Raw genomic sequence first — 18,252 nt, 5'->3', positions numbered from 1 at the left:
TCTTTTTGTGTGTGTGTTTTTTCGTTGCAAGCAAAACAAATGAAGATATTACTACCAAAGCATTTTTAATTGCAATCATTTTCTGGGAGAAATTGAGCATTATCTGACAGAATTGCAGGGGTGCCAATACTTTTGGCCAGCACTGTAAATGCTTTCCCTCACCAGTCAAATATATGTCACTTAAAGGCGTATTTTGTTTGGCAATGTTGGGTAAACACTCAAGGTGAAATCCTGTTTATAATTCTCTCTCAATACAGAAATCAAATTGTAATTTCTTTCTTCCTTTCAAAACATAAAATCAACTGGGCTACAGCTTGTATTTTTGAAAACAAATCTGAAGTTGGGTCACGTGGACCTCAAGACAAGGCAAGTCTAAACATTTACACATTGTCAGGGTAATGAATATAACTGGCCTTGTTACAAGAAATAGTGAAGACTGCTTGGATGGCAGACAAAACATATTCCAAGACAACTAGAAAAGTCCAGCTGTGATTGATTCGATACCCGGAATGGCTATTCACAGGCATGTTTACCCATGTTTTTAGTTATCTTTAGGGTTTACCCAATAAGTAGTTAATCTGATTTATGTAACTAAATATTGACTATCTTTACACGTGATATATTTTTTTCTGCTGGAATCACAATGAAAGCTTTTTTCTCCAACTCATATCCCAAAATGTCATAGTCACTTGTCTTAATGTTGACTTTCATCTTGTTTTCATGACAAGATTTTATATTGTGACCACAAAATAAGATCCTAATCCTTTGCAATCAGTGGCTGTTTTTTCATTTTGAGTTTGACCTTGAATATTAAGCATGAGTATAAGAACATTGGACTTGAAAATCAAAAGATAAATCACACGGGTGTGCTAAATGTCAGTCCTCACCCGGACAGTGATGCTATTGTTGACGGTGCTGTTAAAGTTGCCCTTGTAGAGCCAGCCCGAGCGAAACACACCGATTCCTCCCCCTCCGCCTCCTCCGCCTCCTCCTTTGGAAGAGGACAGGGAGGTGGTGTCCTGGAAAGACAAACACGCCCGCATATAAAGTACAACCTCTCATTCCGTAGATCGATAGTACAGAAGGAGACATCTTTGACTGGGCCATTTGTCAAATCATGTGCATAAACAATGATGAGCTCACATGCCCATTGGAGTATAGTTTAACAGCCTGACTGCCTCAGGAAAACTGATTTGAGTATCATGCCTAGGATGTTTCCAGCACGTTAATGCATTCACTCAGAAAACACCATTACCGACCTCATCTTTGTCCATGTCCTCATAGTCGATCTCAAAAGAATGGGACGGCAGCTTCTCTGCTTTGTATAATTTCCTAGAACATGGGAAAAGGAGACAATACTGAGGAGGATGTGAGACTCTGATGATAAAGTATGCAAAGAGATTATTTAATTAATCCGTTCTGAGTGACTCTCTGGCTCCACAGCGTCAACAATAGATAAGCATTGCTCTGTTGGTGTGCTTTGTGTGCGAGGATGAAATGTCGAGCAGACTTGAATCTCACAATGCCATTGCCGGAAAGACACTTTGCTAAAGGTCACGTGGTGGTAAAAGCTGTCAAAAATAACCGCCGCAGTCAGAGCATTTGTGGCTGTTGTGGACTGGCGCAGGAATGCTCCTCAATTGGCAGATGGACATGGTTGCAGTCAAAATTTAGCGGTCACCGCCACATGCGTACGGTAGCTGCATATTCCTTCTGTGGAAACAGTGGATGTTTCACTTAGGTCATAAAGGATAGGTTTGACTCCGTGTTATTCTTGCCTAAAACCATGTATATTTTTCAATACAATTTTGCCTTTGTTTGTTTATGTCCACTGAAGACTGATGTTTCTGCAATTATCTGTGTTAGTTTTATGGGGATTTTGATGTATTATTGTCTGAACAAGTCAGGAAGAAAAAAATCCCAATTGGTCCATATTCCTGAAATAACCACGGTTGTTACAGCAATACAGCATCTATTCCAGGTTATACAGTGGTACCTCTACATACGAAGTTAATTCGTTTCTGGAGGTTGTTGTAAGTCGAAATGTTTGTATGTTGAGCAGGATTTTCCCATAAGAATACACTTTAATTCCATTAATTCGTTCCACAGCCCGAAAACCTACACTAAGTTCTCAATATTGATGTTACTATTGCAAATATCAATTACAAAGAGCAAAACAAATACATTATGAATAAAAATCGGAATAATAATGTAATAATAGCAATAATAATAATAATTAGGCCTGAACGATATTGGAAAAAACCATTGTTGCGTTTTTTGGGGGGTTTGCGATATATTGCGATATTATATTGCGATATTTTAAAAAAAATTATATATATATTTTTTAAAGAAATTTTCACTTGATGACTTGAATAGCTGTTTGGAAAGACTTTGGATGACTCACCATCCCCACAGTGTACAGTGATCCCTCGTTTTTCGCGGTTAATGGGGACCAGAACCCGCCGCGATAAGTGAAAAACCGCGAAGCAGCGCACCCCCCCAATTTTTTACATTTTTTTTTTGTGTGTGTTTTTTGTGCTCAATGTATTTATTCAGATATAGCATTGGAAAGAGATACATATAAGACATGTTTTTTCTCACTTTTCCCCCAAAGTGATTTAAAAAATGTATATAAAATGGTTTTTAAGCACTTCAAATGTCAAAATTATGATCAGTTTTAAACATAACTGTCCAGCTAAATCCTTTTTGAACAAGAATAACGTACTGTAGTAGATAGATGCTTGGCTTTATTAAATGCTTCTGTTTATCTACCTTAGCTGTGACCGTTGGAGTGACATGTAGAAATTTCAAACTCCTCATGAACACTTCTGGCATTTATATGTCTCCAACGTCTCCACACACACACACATTAATTCCAGCGCGGCTTCCTTGCAGAAACTGTTTAACAAGTTAAACGATGATTGACAGATGCCCGTGTGAAATCTGCTTCTTTGGCCAGATCAAAGCCATCGTTAACTTCAATAAGCAAGTGCCGCAGTGACTGAGAGGAACAAAGGGCTGGGAGAGGGAGGGTGTGAGGCTGTGTGCAGAGTAGAAAGCAAGGCGTATATGGATTTGAAAAAAGAAAAAAAAAAAAAAAAACTATCGCACGTGCTTGCGATGGGACTATCGCGCACGCGCACATCGCGATGGCGATGTTTAAACGATATATCGTTCAGGCTTAATAATAATACTTGTAATAATGTAACAAACCGTGTTCTAATGTGGCGAATGTGTTTTCGTGGTGTACGTGAACGCATCGCGTGGCTGACTTAGTTTCACTTTCACCTTGTTTACTTGCTGCGGGGGACACTAGGCACAAGTTGATGGAATAAATGATTAGAAACCTGACAAAGCTGGCGATTTCTTTGGCGATGTTAACACAATAATAATTGCCACCTTAACTTTTAAAGACTGGCGAACGGAGGAGGACCGTCATAGACCGTCTACGTCTGTATTGTTGAGCGAGCCATATGACGGATGCGCACCCCACGCTTATATTTTTGTATCATATCTATCTTCATGTCAACGGTAACGGTAAGCATCACCTTTTTTCCTTTTTTTTTCCACCACATGTTGATTTATCTCACAAGAAAATCTGCCATGGGTTCGTCAAAGAACAAACAAAGAAACTGCGGTGCTGTCCTAGATTGTCGTATTTAGAGCATGTCGTCGGATGTAGAAACAAATGGCGAGTCAAATTTTACGTTGGATGTCGAAAAGATCGTATGTCGAAGCGATCGTATGTCGAGGGGTTGAACATTCATTTGGAAAAAAATACATTTACTAGACTGCATTTTCTTGTTCGGGTCGCAGATGTACTGGAGCCTATCCATGCAGAATTAGCATTGTTAGCATTGCTGACTGTCCGCATGTGGTTGTTCTCCAGTTGCGTTTCATTCCCTGCCACTACAGAACTCTTGCATCTAAAATATTTTTCCTCAAATTACAAAGCAAAGAAAACGGCTGAAAAAATATCTCAAGACATTTCTCTACGAACACATTCATACAGTGAATAAACTGTAGCTTGCATGTAGCAAAATTTGTCAATAAAACGTTCTAATCTGTCTGAACTGGAGGTGCAACCATTAAACGATTAATAGAAAACTAATCGATTAGCAAATTAATCGACAACTATTTTGATAACCGATTAATCGTTTAGGACCTTTTTTGCCTTAAACTTGTCTGAATTCTTGAAATTATAATATATGCTGTATATGGCGGAAAACACAGACAAGGCTGAAAAAGCAGTTTCTGCTCTTGCACCCCACTTTAAAATAAACTGCTGTATTTTAAGCCAAAAGAACTGTTGTGTTTGATAGAACAATATGTCTATATGCTGCCATAGCAGATTCATGGCGCACTAAGCCTCCGAACTATTTTTAATTTGTCTGTTTTACCCTGAAAACCCCCGTTTACAGGCGTCGCGCAACCACTTTTGTTTTAACCTAGCCATAAAAAGAAGTACCGGTAATTATATTTATCATTCAAAATGTCTGTCATTTTTAGCTTTGAATCATTAATTGATGTCTAATATTTAGTTTTAAAAATAAAAACTTTAAAAAATTATTCACTCGCATATTTGAAACATTTAAACCAATTACGTCACAATGAAAAATTTGGCGTCTGTAAAAAAGTCACGGATATCTACCTCATAACTATCGCTTAATTGTATTTTTTTTTTTTTTGTTACTGTCGCATTTTCCCTGATATGTTAGATGATAAATAATCAAACCAAACAAAGAAAAATTGAAAAATAATATTTAAAAGGGTAACTATATCAAAATAAAATGTCAACTACTCCTTGTTGTCTGCGATTTCTGCATCGCGGACCCTTGTTATATCACCATGTTTCACCCATGAAATAAAATTTAAAAATCCGGCTATGGCCATTCACAGCTGTGTTTTGACACTCGGTAATAAATGCTACATGGAGTTTTTGGATTGAAACAAGGTAAGTACGTGATAATATCTCCTAAAATCATGGCATCTGTAATTCTGCTCTCACGTGCTCTCACCTAGGGTTTTGCTGTTTAAAAAATATTTTTCTTTTTTTTTTCAATGCCCTCCTGTACAAAATTTTTATTCCCCCAGAAAATTGAGATGTTAAGCTTTCCAATGATGTATCACACATGCATATTGGACAATTTTGAAATTTGGCCAAATTCGGGGTCTCAGAGCGGAACTTCAAGTCACCTGAGTGTTTTCCGCCAAATATATGCATATGGCAGAAAACACAGACAAGGCTGAAAAAGCAGTTTCTGCTCTTGTACCTCTCTCTAAAATAATCTGCTGTATTTTAAGCCAAAAGAACTGTTGTGTTTGATAGAACAATATGTCTATATGCTGCCATAGCAGTTTAATGGCACATTAAGCCCCCCAATTATTTTTAATTTGTCCGTTTTACCCCGGACCGCTTAATTGTATTTCTTTTTTGTTACTGTCACGTTTTCCCCAATATTTTAGATGATAACTAATCGACCCAAACAAAGAAAAAATTGGGAAAAAAAAAAAACGTTTACAAGGGTAAATATTTGAAAAAGAAAATCTCAACCACTCCTTGATGTCTGCGATTTCTGCATTTCGACCCTTGTTACATTACTGTGTTTCACCCATAAAATCCCCAAGTCCAGCTGTGGCCATTCACAGCTGTGTCTTGACACTCAGTGAGCGATGCTACACAGAGTTTTTGCATCAAAATAAGGTAAGCACGCGATAATATCTCGTTAAAATCGTGGTGTCTTTAATTATGCTCTCTCATGCTCTCACCTCGAGTTATGGTTTAGGGGTTTAATTTTTTATTTTTTTTTAAAATACCCTCCTGTTAAAAATTTTTCTTTCTGCAGAAAATTGAGATTTTAAGCTTTCCAATGATGTATCACACATGCATATAGAACAATTGTGAAATTTGGCCAAATTGGGGGTCTCAGAACGGAAATTCAAGTCATCTCAGTTGTAAATATCAGATTTCTTCATTATAGTTTTGTTAAGTCAAACTATGACATGAACAAAATCTGCTTTTACTTTGGAAAACAACAATTAACATGTTTGCCAATTTTCGGACATCTTACTGTCTAAACTTCTTAATAAGGCTACAACAACTAATCGATTAATAAATTAGTTGCCAGCGAATTTCATAACCGATGTAGTTGAAGGAAATAGTCTTTCATTTTGTCTTCATTGCTAATTACAACATGCTGAAAACAACTTCAAGGGTAATAGTCAAGGTATTTCAAACAAGTGACATTTAGCCGATTAATCTTTTAATTAATCGTCCGATTAATCGATACTGACAAAAATCGTTAGTTGCAGCCCTAATTTGAACTATACTAAAACAATTTATATATTGAGAAATTATACTGAACTCAGTTTATATATTGAGAAATTATACTGAACTCAGTGGCTGCCATTTGTAGAAGTCAAATCTATTTTAATGGGAAGTGGCTATAACGAGTCGCTGCCACCTTTCCCGGTCAAAATGTATTTTGTGTCTATCACCGTCAATGGCAATTAATTAAAAAATGTCATCTGGTTTGACACAAAGTAATGTGCCACTTCTGGATCAACACATTTGCACACATAATTAAAGCTTTTAATTTGGAAAAATCAAATTTAAAGCTGTCCAGACACGCCAGCTATAGCACCACCTGTTGCTTTGGCATGCACTAGATAGGCCTGGGATTTTTAGTTTTTTTTTTTTTTTTTTACCCATTAGGGTGGTAATGTGAATAGGTTTTTTTCTCCATTGAAATGCAAAATAGAGGATTTGTTTCTGGCAATAATCTAACTAAAGGCATTAACATCTGTCTTATCCTGCTTTAAATGCACTTCCGGTGAGTTCAGAGGGCATGTGAACTGACAGTGGCAACCCATGGGATAGAAGGAGGACATTCCTGTGGTTTGAATCGCTGGACTGTTTTGGACCAGTCCCATCTCAGAGCCAACATCCTTATACACCAATGAAGCATTGCTTTGTCCTTCGACTCTGTGCCTCCTTTTTCACTCAACACCCACCGTCATCTTCTTCATCATCTAATGACATTTCAGGTTAACGTTCACGACATTATTACCTTGGCAGCAGGCGGTAGTCTCCAGCATAGTCGTCATACTTGAATTGGACCACATTTAAATCTGAGTTATAATACTTGCAGGCCTGGGGGAGAGGACAGAAATGAAGTTAGAATTCACTGAACTTCATTGACCCGATGCAGATGAAATGTATGTACAGTTACGTTCAACTATTCATTGGGGGTATGAGCCAAGCCTTGCTGCAGCCCCTTCTTCAACAGTTTTCATATTTTCATATAAAAAACTGCAATTAAAACCATGCATATATCACGAAATATGACACTAAAACACTAATATTTCAAATGCATGTCAGAACATTCCCCTTGAAAACTGTCAAGCATAAATTATATTGATGTGATTCATGATACCCAAACCCAGTGGGGAGTCATAACATACTGTTGCGAGAAAAACTTTCACTTCCGCTATTAATCGAGGCTAAATTTAGTTCCTCCCCAACATCCAAAGATCTCAAACAGTCGAGATATCTCACTTTAATATACATCGTTGACACCATTTTCCATATTCCTATTAGCCAGGGCTTTGATGCCATCTTCCAGCATCTTAGATGTGAAATCAAAATAATACATTGAACATTTTTTTCATTTTTTGGAAATCTACATTGTCCCAATTTAAAACTGCTGTACTTTAGAGAGAAAAAAAAAAAACATCAACGACATCACCGATCAACTTCAACTTGACATTCATCAAACTACAGTACAGGTCACACAAAGGAATTAATGTTGCAATTTATTGTCTTGTCTATTTTAAAAGTGTCTTCCCCAAACTGTTCGCACATAGTTTTAAAAATTCAGTTATTGAAAACATTTCAATCACATTAAAAATAAGACTTATGATTGACCAGCACAAGAAAACTATTAAAACACACATGCATCAGAGTGCATCTGACCTGTCTGACCAGCAGACATTCAGCCTGTAACTCTGCACCCTCAGGAACAGCTGACCTGAGCGTACGTCTCTCTTGGGGCACTGTGGATACCTGCAGAGATAAGAGGACACTTGTAACCATGATAACCGCTTTGTGAAGAGAAAGCACAAAATGGAGCGTCATTCTTCACATTAAATTAATGAGCGTAATCCTCGGGCAGAATATTTTCCATTAAATAAAATTACAGACAAGTTTCCGAGGTACTTCCACTTTACTTCCTTATATTTACTAACAACGTCCGTTTTAGAATTTCTCCATCCACAACAACAGTGGAGCTGGAGTAACATTACTCATCAAAATCCCTTAAAAAAAGGCAATTTGGAAATACTGCATTCATCTGCCATCATCACGACAGGGGAGGACAGCATGTTCATGAAGGCAGATGTGGAACAAAGGTCGTGCCACCAAAAAGACCGAGTGTTTTTGTAGCCATGTTGCCGCTTTCTTATGGAAGGTATGTTCTTCCTATCCTTGCATTTTCATGTGTCCGGTGCTAAAAAAAAAAAAAAAAAATACTACACCTAAAATCTTGCGCATGAAACGACTTGTTGCCTTTCATAAGTGTTATTACGATGATGATTGTAATTATGATGATCTTTAATATTATTTACTACAACAACTGTATCTGCTGCTAGCCTGTTGCGATCACTATGTGTTGGATGGCACAATTATGTCAAACCATACAGTGGGGCAAAAAAGTATTTAGTCAACCACCAATTGTGCAAGTTCTCCTACTTGAAAAGATTAGAGAGGCTTGTAATTGTCAACATGGTTAAACCTCAACCATGAGTGACAGAATGTGGAAAAAAACAGGAAATCACATTGTTTGATTTTTAAAGAATTTATTTCCAAATTAGAGTGGAAAATAAGTATTTGGTCACTGACAAACAAGCAAGATTTCTGGCTGTCAAAGAGGTCTAACTTCTTCTAACGAGGTCTAACGAGGCTCCACTCGTTACCTGTATAATGGCACCAGTGGTACCACAACCTCAGTCAGTCACACTCCAAACTCCACTATGTCCAACACCAAAGAGCTGACGAAGGACACAAGAGACAATATTGTAGACCTCCACCTCGATCTGGGGCACCATGCAAGATCTCACCCCGTGGCATCAAAATGTTAACAAGAACAGTGAGTAAAAATCCCAGAACCACACCGGGGGACCTAGTGAATGACCTACAGAAAGCTGGGACCACAGTAACAAAGGCTACTATCAGTAACACAATGCGCCACCAGGGACTCAAATCCTGCACTGCCAGACGTATCCCCCTGCTGAAGCCAGTACACGTCCAGGCCAGTCTGTGGTTTGCTAGAGAGCATTTGGATGATCCAGAAGAGGACTGGGAGAATGTGTTATGGTCAGATGAAACCAAAATAGAACTTTTTGGTAGAAAGACAGGTTCTCGTGTTTGGAGGAGAAAGAATATTTAATTGCATCTGAAGAACACCATACCCACTGTGAAGCATGGGGGTGGAAACATCATGCTTTGGGGCTGTTTTTCTGCAAAGGGACCAGGACGACTGATCTGTGTAAAGGAAAGAATGAATGGGCCATGTATCAAGAGATTTTGAGTGAAAGCAAGGGCATTGAAGATGAGATGTGGCTGGGTCTTTCAGCATGACAATGATCCCAAACACACAGCCAGGGCAACAAAGGAGTGGCTTAGTAAGAAGCATTTCAAGGTCCTGGAGTGGCCTAGCCAGTCTCCAGATCTCAACCCCATAGAAAATCTGTGGAGGGAGTTGAAAGTCTGTGTTGCCCAACGACAGCCCACTGCTCTAGAGTAGATCTGCATGGAGGAATGGGCCAAAATACCAGCAACAGTGTGTGAAAAGCTTGTGAAGAGTTACAGAAAACGTTTGGCCTTCGTTATTGCCAACAAAGGGTACATAACAAAGTATTGAGATGAACTTTTGGTATTGACCAAATACTTATATTCCACCATGGTTTTCAAATAAATTCTTTAAAAATCAAACAATGTGATTTTGTGTTTTTTTTTTTCCACATTCTGTCTCTCATGGTTGAGATTTACCCATGTTGACAATTACAGGCCTCTCTAATATTTTCAAGTGGGAGAACTTGCACAATTAGTGATTGACTAAATACTTACTTGCCCCACTGTAAATGCAAGTGTTACAAGTTTTTTGTTAGTTTGTTTACAGGTGGAAAACGCTGCTAAGCAAGGGAAGGCGAGTTGATGTGCCTCACAACAACACTTACTGTTTGTTGATGGACATATCGAGACTACGTGCGTTCTACCCGGGGGTGGCCAAGAGCCCTCATGTCGGGTGAAAGTTGGCGAGGTTCTGCTTTCTGATATAACATTCTCTTAAGCTATTTTTCCTAATAATTTTATAAATTGTGATTTATTGACCTGTTTTGCAAATGCACCAATCGTTTTACATAAAAAGAGAAATGGAATCATGTTGTCCAAATGTTAATACCTGCAAAAAAAAAATAATGACATACTGTTTATATGTACATAAATGTAATATTATTTGTAATTTCACCCCATTTTGGTCACTCTTAGCCGGCGTATTAATCTACACCTCACATCAACACAGGCTGACAGGTTGTTGTAATTTTGTCCACGAGTGATCAACGAAGTGGGAAGAACAACCATAAAATCTTTTAGGTATATCCTAAAGTTTAAATCACATCCTTAAAGTGCTTGTGACACGAAAAAGCATGTTTATTTCATAATACACGCGGTATTTTATGCTCCTGAATGATATGGACCGCTTGGATGTGTGTGGAAGCGATCGCTATATTTATTTAGTTTTTTGAATCCCGCGCCAGGAAAATGAGTGACTTCCGGCTTCGGTCTCGCATTGAGGAGGAGGGCGCTGTGACGTGTACGGTAGAAGACGTCCTCTTCACGCTACAGTGTACTGTTGTGTATGAGGACGAAGGATTCAGCTGATTTTGCGGATTAATACTTTTATTTTTTGCATCAAGCCAGCCAAACGGCTGCAGAAAAATCATTCTGTATGCGGGTTAGGCGTATGCGCCTTTTTGGAGTTTCAAAAGGTTCCCATTCACCGTGGATATTTACTGTGGGACCATTGGACTTACAAGGAAGTGAGTAAACATCTTGTTTTGTATTATGTCAAATACGAATACAGTGATTACAAAGTAAACACTATAAAATTCCTTTAAATAAAGGACTACTTACGTTTGATCATTGATAGGCATGTAAAAAGCTATCCTCACGCTCATTAGCAGTTAGCTATTAGCACGTTAGCTACACAACAATTCCAGCCACCCTCCTCCAGGGAACGAACTGTAAATTGCTCTCCGCCGGGCGGTTTGCCGATCCGCAAAGAAACTCGACAACCGGGTCGTCATGTCAAATAATCCAGGCTAGTTATGTGTGATTTTCCACTTTGAAGACTTTGAAACATCCCTCGGTTCGGGTTAGCATGTCGGCTAGCTGTCACTCCTTCTGGTCTGTTTACATTCTCCGAAGCCGGGGAAGGGAAATGACATATGTCCGATTTAGGTGTCATAAAATATCGTTCGGCAGGTGTGACAGTAAAGGTAAAGTCGACTGTTTTGACCATTATGGAGTAATTTTGCCATGTCGTCTTGAATAAATGGATTTTTCTTATTTTATATTCCATTTAGCACAAGTTATTTGTCATGACCATGCCATTTATTTAGCAATTGGGGAAAGTACTTGGGTAAAAAGAATATCCTGTAAAAATATTGAAGTAAAGAGACAGAAACAATGACATTTTGCCGCTCTCTTCGTCGCGTTTTCCTCATTGTGAATAGTTCCCCCTCGACGGGCTGACTGGTCCTTCTCAAGCCATTTATATAGCTATTGGGGAAAATACTTGGATAAAAAGAATATCCTGTAAAAATATTGGGAGTAGAGAGACTGAAACAATGACATTTTGCAGCTCTCTTCGTCTCGTTTTCCTCGTTCTGAACAATTCCCCATCAATGGGCTGAATAGTAAAACCAATGAGCCTAGTCTACCGCTGACGTCATCCACCTGTTGGGGACGCTAAAGCCCTATAATTGTAGGCGTGGCTAACCGGCAGATTAAAAGACTAATTTCTCGTCATCTGTGCTTTGCTAAATTGTTGTATATGGTCGAATCGTCTCAAAATATGATTCTAATTCACATAATAATGCCATTTAAGACTTTTTTTCTGGTGTCGTATGCTCTTTAACTTCTTGTCTGCAGCTGGTTTCGATTTAAGGTGTATGGCGAGGTAGATCCACACTAGCGCTTTGAAGCTGGTCGCTGATAAAAACATTCCACTTATATATGCCGCTTCCAGGAGTTGACACACAGCACAGAAAGTCTACGTTCTACATCGTGCTGAATCCATTTTTGGAGATTCCTTGGGTTCCTCTGGTTTGATTTTGCAGTTTTAACCTTGTCAACACACTGCTTACTTCAAACGCAATTCATGCTGCTCTTTCTAAAATTAAAGTTCGGAGGAGACATTTTCCAAGATGGCGCCGTCCATATTTCGCTCAGGAAACTTGCCTATATCCACTGATAGTTATTATTACCTAAGTTAAGAGTGGGAACCTCTTGGTACTTCACGATACGATACGATTTGCGATACAAAGCTCACGATAACGATGATCTGACGATATGGCGGTACAATGATTATCGATACATTTGTAGAATATCCGAGAATGATTTCAGACCAACAACTAATAAACAGAAAAACAAGCTTCTTTGAATTGGAATGAATTTATCACTAGTAGACGTCAAATCAATTTGAAAGGGGAGGGGGGCAGCGAATGAACACTCGTTAATTCGCTGCCATCCCTTCCACTTCAAACGGATTGAACGTCTATGGCCGTCAGTGGCAGCCAATGCCAGGCAATGAGGTAATTTTGGGCCATTTGAGGTCCTTTACCTGTTGATCTTCAGTTACTTCCTGTTGATTTTGGGGTATTTTATGGGTCACTTCCTGTTGATTTTGTGTTACAGAAGAGGAAGTGACCTGGGAATCATCCAAAAGAATAGGCAGTGACTCAAAATCAACAGGAAATGACCTATAAATGCCCCTAAAATGAACCTCATGTGACCCGTCAATGTCCTGAAAACCCCCAGTCTAAAAGGATTGGGCGTCGTGCACCGTCAATGCAGACTTTGAGTTAACTGAGACACTATTATGGTGGAAGATTTGGTAGCAACTTGTTGGTTCCTTTTTATTTATTTATTTAGACATTGACACCTTTTTAAAACGATACCTCGATTCTTGGCAGGAACATATCGATAACCTTTTGGGATACAGAGTAGAGCTGTCCCGAGTAGTCGACGTTGTCGACGTCATCGATGACGTAAATGCGTCGACGGGCAAAACATACCGTCGACGGGTAATGACTGGTTAAAAAAAATTACATGCGGATAAAGTTTACAATGGCGGGCGCTCGCGATACAAGCGGTTGTTACTGGCACCCCCAAGGGGGCCGCTGTTATTTCAATGTGACCGGCGTTGTCAGATTGAGCAAAGAGGAAGAAAGTGGGCGAGCGAGCGAGAGAGAGGGAGCGAGATCGGTGATTTGGAAAAGTGTGCAGGTAGCGCCGAGTTGAGTGGCTTCATCCCCCACGTTTTTGTTTTGGTCAATAAAAGTATCCATAAAGAGCCATCCGACGCCTCTCTGTGTTTTTATGCACGTCGCCGCCTTCTTGAGGAGGATATCGGACGAACCCAGACGAACCGATGACAACGAGCCAAGTGAATCACCGGTGAGGAGTTAAAAACACCGCCAATTTCCAAAAAGGGCAGAGTTGGTGACACGTGAAAGCCGCATAAAGCCAAAAAAGCGGACCAGAATAGCCAGAGCCTGGAATTATTTCAAGGAAAATATGGAGGGTGCCACTTTGTGTACTCTTTGCTAAACTGAGCTCGCATACCACGGTAGTACGTCGGCTATGAACGAACACTTGAAGTGCCGTCACCCAAATGTAACTTTCGAAGACAACAAGAAACAACAAGCTAGCGGATTGTAAGTCCATACAACTTTCTAACGATTTTTTAAATGGAAGTTGCCTTTATGTGCGTCGTATCAACGTGCATTTTTATTTAATAAAATAATTAATATAATTATATATTTTTTAAAATTATTATTAAATTCATTAGGATCATGGAAGCTCCCACTTGGGGAAAATATATACATATATCCTGTATACACATAATATAATAAAAATTTATATGGAAACACCACTGGCCTGCTTACTGTAATCCATGACTGCACTAATGTTAGTTATTTAATATTATAAAGTTTTACATATAGTAGTATACTATAAAATTAATACTATATATTTAATTTTTGTTACTGTGGGTATGTGTGCCTTTCTTTCAAAATAATTGTGGTAATATTTCAGTGTGCCCTATATTTATTTTCAGGTTAAAACAAAAGTTGAACAGTTTTTCCCATCCCCAAAAATGCGGCATGCACACCAGAAAAAGCATCTGAACTCACACAAAGTATTCTGAAAATGGTTGTCCGGGACATTGCAATTCATTTTAACATTTAGAAATATATAGACAATGACATATCACAAAAAGAGTAAGAATTGTTTTGACTCCTGTTAAAGAGGTGAAGTCACAGTGTTTCCGTATACATTTTTTTGCACTAGTTAATGCCAGCAGCATTTGACCTCATTGTTTGTGATTTATTATTGGTATTTATGTTATTTGTTTATACGTTAATAAAGAATTTAGGTGTTCCAAAATGTTTTTTGTGAATTAATAAGCTTGAACAAAAAAATCATTATTAAAGTAGTAAAAAAAAAATATATATATATATATATATATATATATATATATATATATATATATATTAGATTAGTCGACTAATCATAAAAAAAGTCGGCTGACTAATCGGGAGGAAATTAGTCGTTTGGGACAGCCCTAATACAGAGTATCACGATATATCACCATTTCGATATTTTGTCACACCCTTATAAGGTATACAATCAAAGGAGGCAATTGTGTTCCGTCTCCTTACAGCAAACATATTCCAACTCTTGAGTGTTTTTTGCCATCGTGTTCTATAATGGAATTCCCTTAACATTGTCTCTGAAAGCTATAACACGATCTGATTTAAGATCCTTCTGCTCGGATTGCATTAACAACACACACGCATACACACTTACTGTGAAATCATTGTCAGGAAAGAGCAGCAGCTCCCTAAGAGGGTCTTGCTTAAGCTCTGCTCCCAGTTCTGAGATGACAGCCTCATAGTCAAGTGGATCAATCAGTTTGGGCTTCTCTTGCTGTCAAAAGACGACAAAATACAAATTTTAGTATGCGTAGAGTCATGGCACTCTATGAAAAATATTGGACATAGGCAACCTTCAAAAATGTTCTGTTTGTGAAACAGTTATGCATTGGAATGATCCAATCCATATTCTTGGAGGGAAAGTCATGATTTCAACATTTCCTCTGTGGTGCTATGACATCATTAGGACCTTAAAAAAGCACGCAGGAAGTACACAAGTGGCTATTACCGCTGAAAGCAGGCTGGGCACGCCCCAAAGTCCTTGATGACACTGAGGCGCAAGAAGATAGCTGTGCTGTACTTAATCTACCCATGATATGGTTGGAATTTCCTTGTTGTACAAGAATACATGTTAAGCTAGCACACAACAACCACTCTGACGTAAAACATGACTCCGAACATGAACCGAGACTGACTGTCACAGATACTTGAACCCCCATACCCACCCACCCCTTTTTTTAAGGTTTCACTTTGACTCAACAGTCGCAAAAATGTGACTAAAATATTTTTGTCACATGGCGTCTCAATTTGCCAGTGGCGATGTAGCGAATGGATAACGTGAAACCTGGTAAATTCAGTGAATCTGAAAAAATAGTCATTCACCGTATACATATGAAACCATACAGACCATTGGTTCAGTAATTCACAAAAAAGCAGAGGAAAACAGCCAAACAAGGGATGGAGAAAACTGTAGCCAGGAAGTTAGAAAATAGTTCTTTACATGTCTTAATAGTTCAAACAGGCCTACATGAAAGAAAAAAAAAAATCACGCAAAGTTCACTCAAGTTCACTGCAGTACCTTGACTGATATAATTTCACCAATGTTCAATGGCAGATGAGAAATCAAGAGACCACTTTTACTTATGAGTGTTTTTTTTCCCCATCTGGCCCGTCTGCATATTAAAAGTGCATTAATGAGTCAATAACAGCAGTCTGGCCATTTGAGTTGAATATATTACATAAAATTTTGCTTAAACAATAAGCATAAGATGCCTTGAAATTTGGATCAGTGGTGGAAAAAGCTTGCAAATTTCACAGAAGGTTTTGATTTCGAGGACATCTGCCTCTTATGTAGACATCAGTAATATCCATATGATTAAATTTGCACATCTATCATCATAAAATACAATAAGACCCTGGCAAAAGAAGAGGAATTAAACTACTCAATCACTTTATCATCGTAATGGACAGCTATAAAATTCTCGGAAATGGTCCAACGGTTGGCAGCAGCCTTGTCAGACAATTCTAGAAATGTCAAAAAACAATATCATATAAGAAGTAGAAAGCAAGGAATATAATAAAATACATACAACACTCAACCTGGTGAAATCCGACCTCATGCGTTTATTCTTGGTTTTCCTCCTTAATGTGATTTTGCTCCTGAAGCTCATGCTAATGGCTCAATATTCCCAGTGGTAGAAATGAAAGTTTTTATTCTATACTATTCTATTCTTGAAAGAAAAAAAAAGTAAAACTATCAGACAACCGAAAAAGCTCATGTGCCTTACAACAAGCAGAACTGCCACCACCTTGCGTGTCTACGCACGTGGATGCTAGAGGAAGTTGTTAAGTTGTTACACACACGCAAACACACACACACTCTCTTCAAAATTCCCCAGATCCTCAGATGTCAAGCAAGGTGTTCGAAAGACACTGAACAACTCATTTAAAGTACTAATACTGGAAGTTCAAATGTAAAATGAAGAAAAATCTGCAAAATAAAAAAATACACCCATGTGTATGAATATGTACACCACTGTATGGGTGCAATCATAAAATATATCATTTGTGTACACAGTACACAGAAGTGCACTTCCTTTGATAAAACCTCAGAGCAGAACAATATTAAGAGGAAACAACCCCTGAAGATGGCAAACCACAGTTTATACAGTATGCTACTAAAGTGCAGACAGTTTTGCTGCAAGGCTGTGCAAGGTTCCATATTTTTTTCAATTTTGTGTTTTACATGATGTCATACAAGAGACAAGACTGCTGTGAATTAGAAAAATCCATTTTTTAAACTGGTCACTTCATTTTAGTATGGTACTGTTCTGAACGTCACCATTGTAATCTTACACTGTGCAATTATGTCCATGCAGTTGAGTTGAGTTGAAAATAAATAAATAAATGCCAAGTGGCGAGAAATTGCAGCTTTTGCAAGTTTACTATCAATCCTTAGAGTTCAGGAAGAACGTAAAAATTACCATATTGGCCCGAATATAAGACGGTGTTTTTTGCATTAAAACAAGACTGAAAAAGAGGGGGTCGTCTTATATTCGCGGTCTAGACGTTATACCCATTCACGACGTTAGATGTCACCAAATATCATTGAAGGGATGTTCTGTCATGACAGATCTCAGCTACTCTCCCTATTCACGACGCTAGATGGCGCCAGATATCATTGAAGCGATGTTCTGTCAAGACAGATCTCAGTTACTCTCAAGTTTGACCAGTTTTGCATTATTCTATTGCAATGTTTTTCCTTATTCAGATTTGTTTCAAGACTACAGTTACAGTTAGATTTCCCGTTGATGGTTAATGTAGTTATTGCAATTTATTGTTTTATCACAATAGATTGGTTTATTTACATTTCAAAAACCAGAAGCCATTCATTTACGAATGTGATTGCACTTTAGTTTACATATTTAAATGTCCAGATATTAAGATTTGAACGAGGCAAAATAACATGCTTCTCCTCTCAACTATATTGTTATAATTATTTGTTTTGGATGTACTGTAATTATTTTCTGTATAAAAATTAATTTGGTGTTCAAAAGGTCTTTTTTCAAACTTGAGTCTTGAAAAAGAGGTGGTCGTCTTATAATCAGGGCCGTCTTATATCCGGGCCAATATGGTAATATGTTTATGTTCAGTATCTGCAAAAGGAACTGTTTTCCTTTATGACTATTGATCGCCCGCATCTTCCCCTTTCTTCCACTCATTACAGATGCTTAATGTTGGTTGCTTCCTTTCATC

At 38.2% G+C, this 18,252-nt stretch overlaps 1 protein-coding gene across 3 annotated transcripts in view; it reads right to left on the bottom strand.

The window, feature by feature from the left end:
• The window catches only part of dock10 (dedicator of cytokinesis 10), a 142,601-nt gene that overhangs the window by 69,008 nt on the left and 55,341 nt on the right, over positions 1 to 18,252 (bottom strand). For all 3 annotated transcript variants that reach the window (XM_057840002.1, XM_057840003.1, XM_057840004.1), the window contains 5 exons: positions 15,152 to 15,271; positions 7,976 to 8,065; positions 7,071 to 7,153; positions 1,260 to 1,332; positions 888 to 1,019 (listed from right to left, as the gene is read on the bottom strand). In XM_057840002.1, the coding sequence (XP_057695985.1) occupies positions 888 to 1,019; positions 1,260 to 1,332; positions 7,071 to 7,153; positions 7,976 to 8,065; positions 15,152 to 15,271 (498 nt within the window). The remainder of the gene's footprint in view (positions 1 to 887; positions 1,020 to 1,259; positions 1,333 to 7,070; positions 7,154 to 7,975; positions 8,066 to 15,151; positions 15,272 to 18,252) is intronic.

The sequence above is a fragment of the Corythoichthys intestinalis genome, chromosome 6, assembly GCF_030265065.1.
Source record: "Corythoichthys intestinalis isolate RoL2023-P3 chromosome 6, ASM3026506v1, whole genome shotgun sequence".
NCBI classification, from domain to species: domain Eukaryota; kingdom Metazoa; phylum Chordata; class Actinopteri; order Syngnathiformes; family Syngnathidae; genus Corythoichthys; species Corythoichthys intestinalis.
Note: the sequence above shows the minus strand (reverse complement) of the source record. Positions and strands in the feature narration are given on the sequence as shown.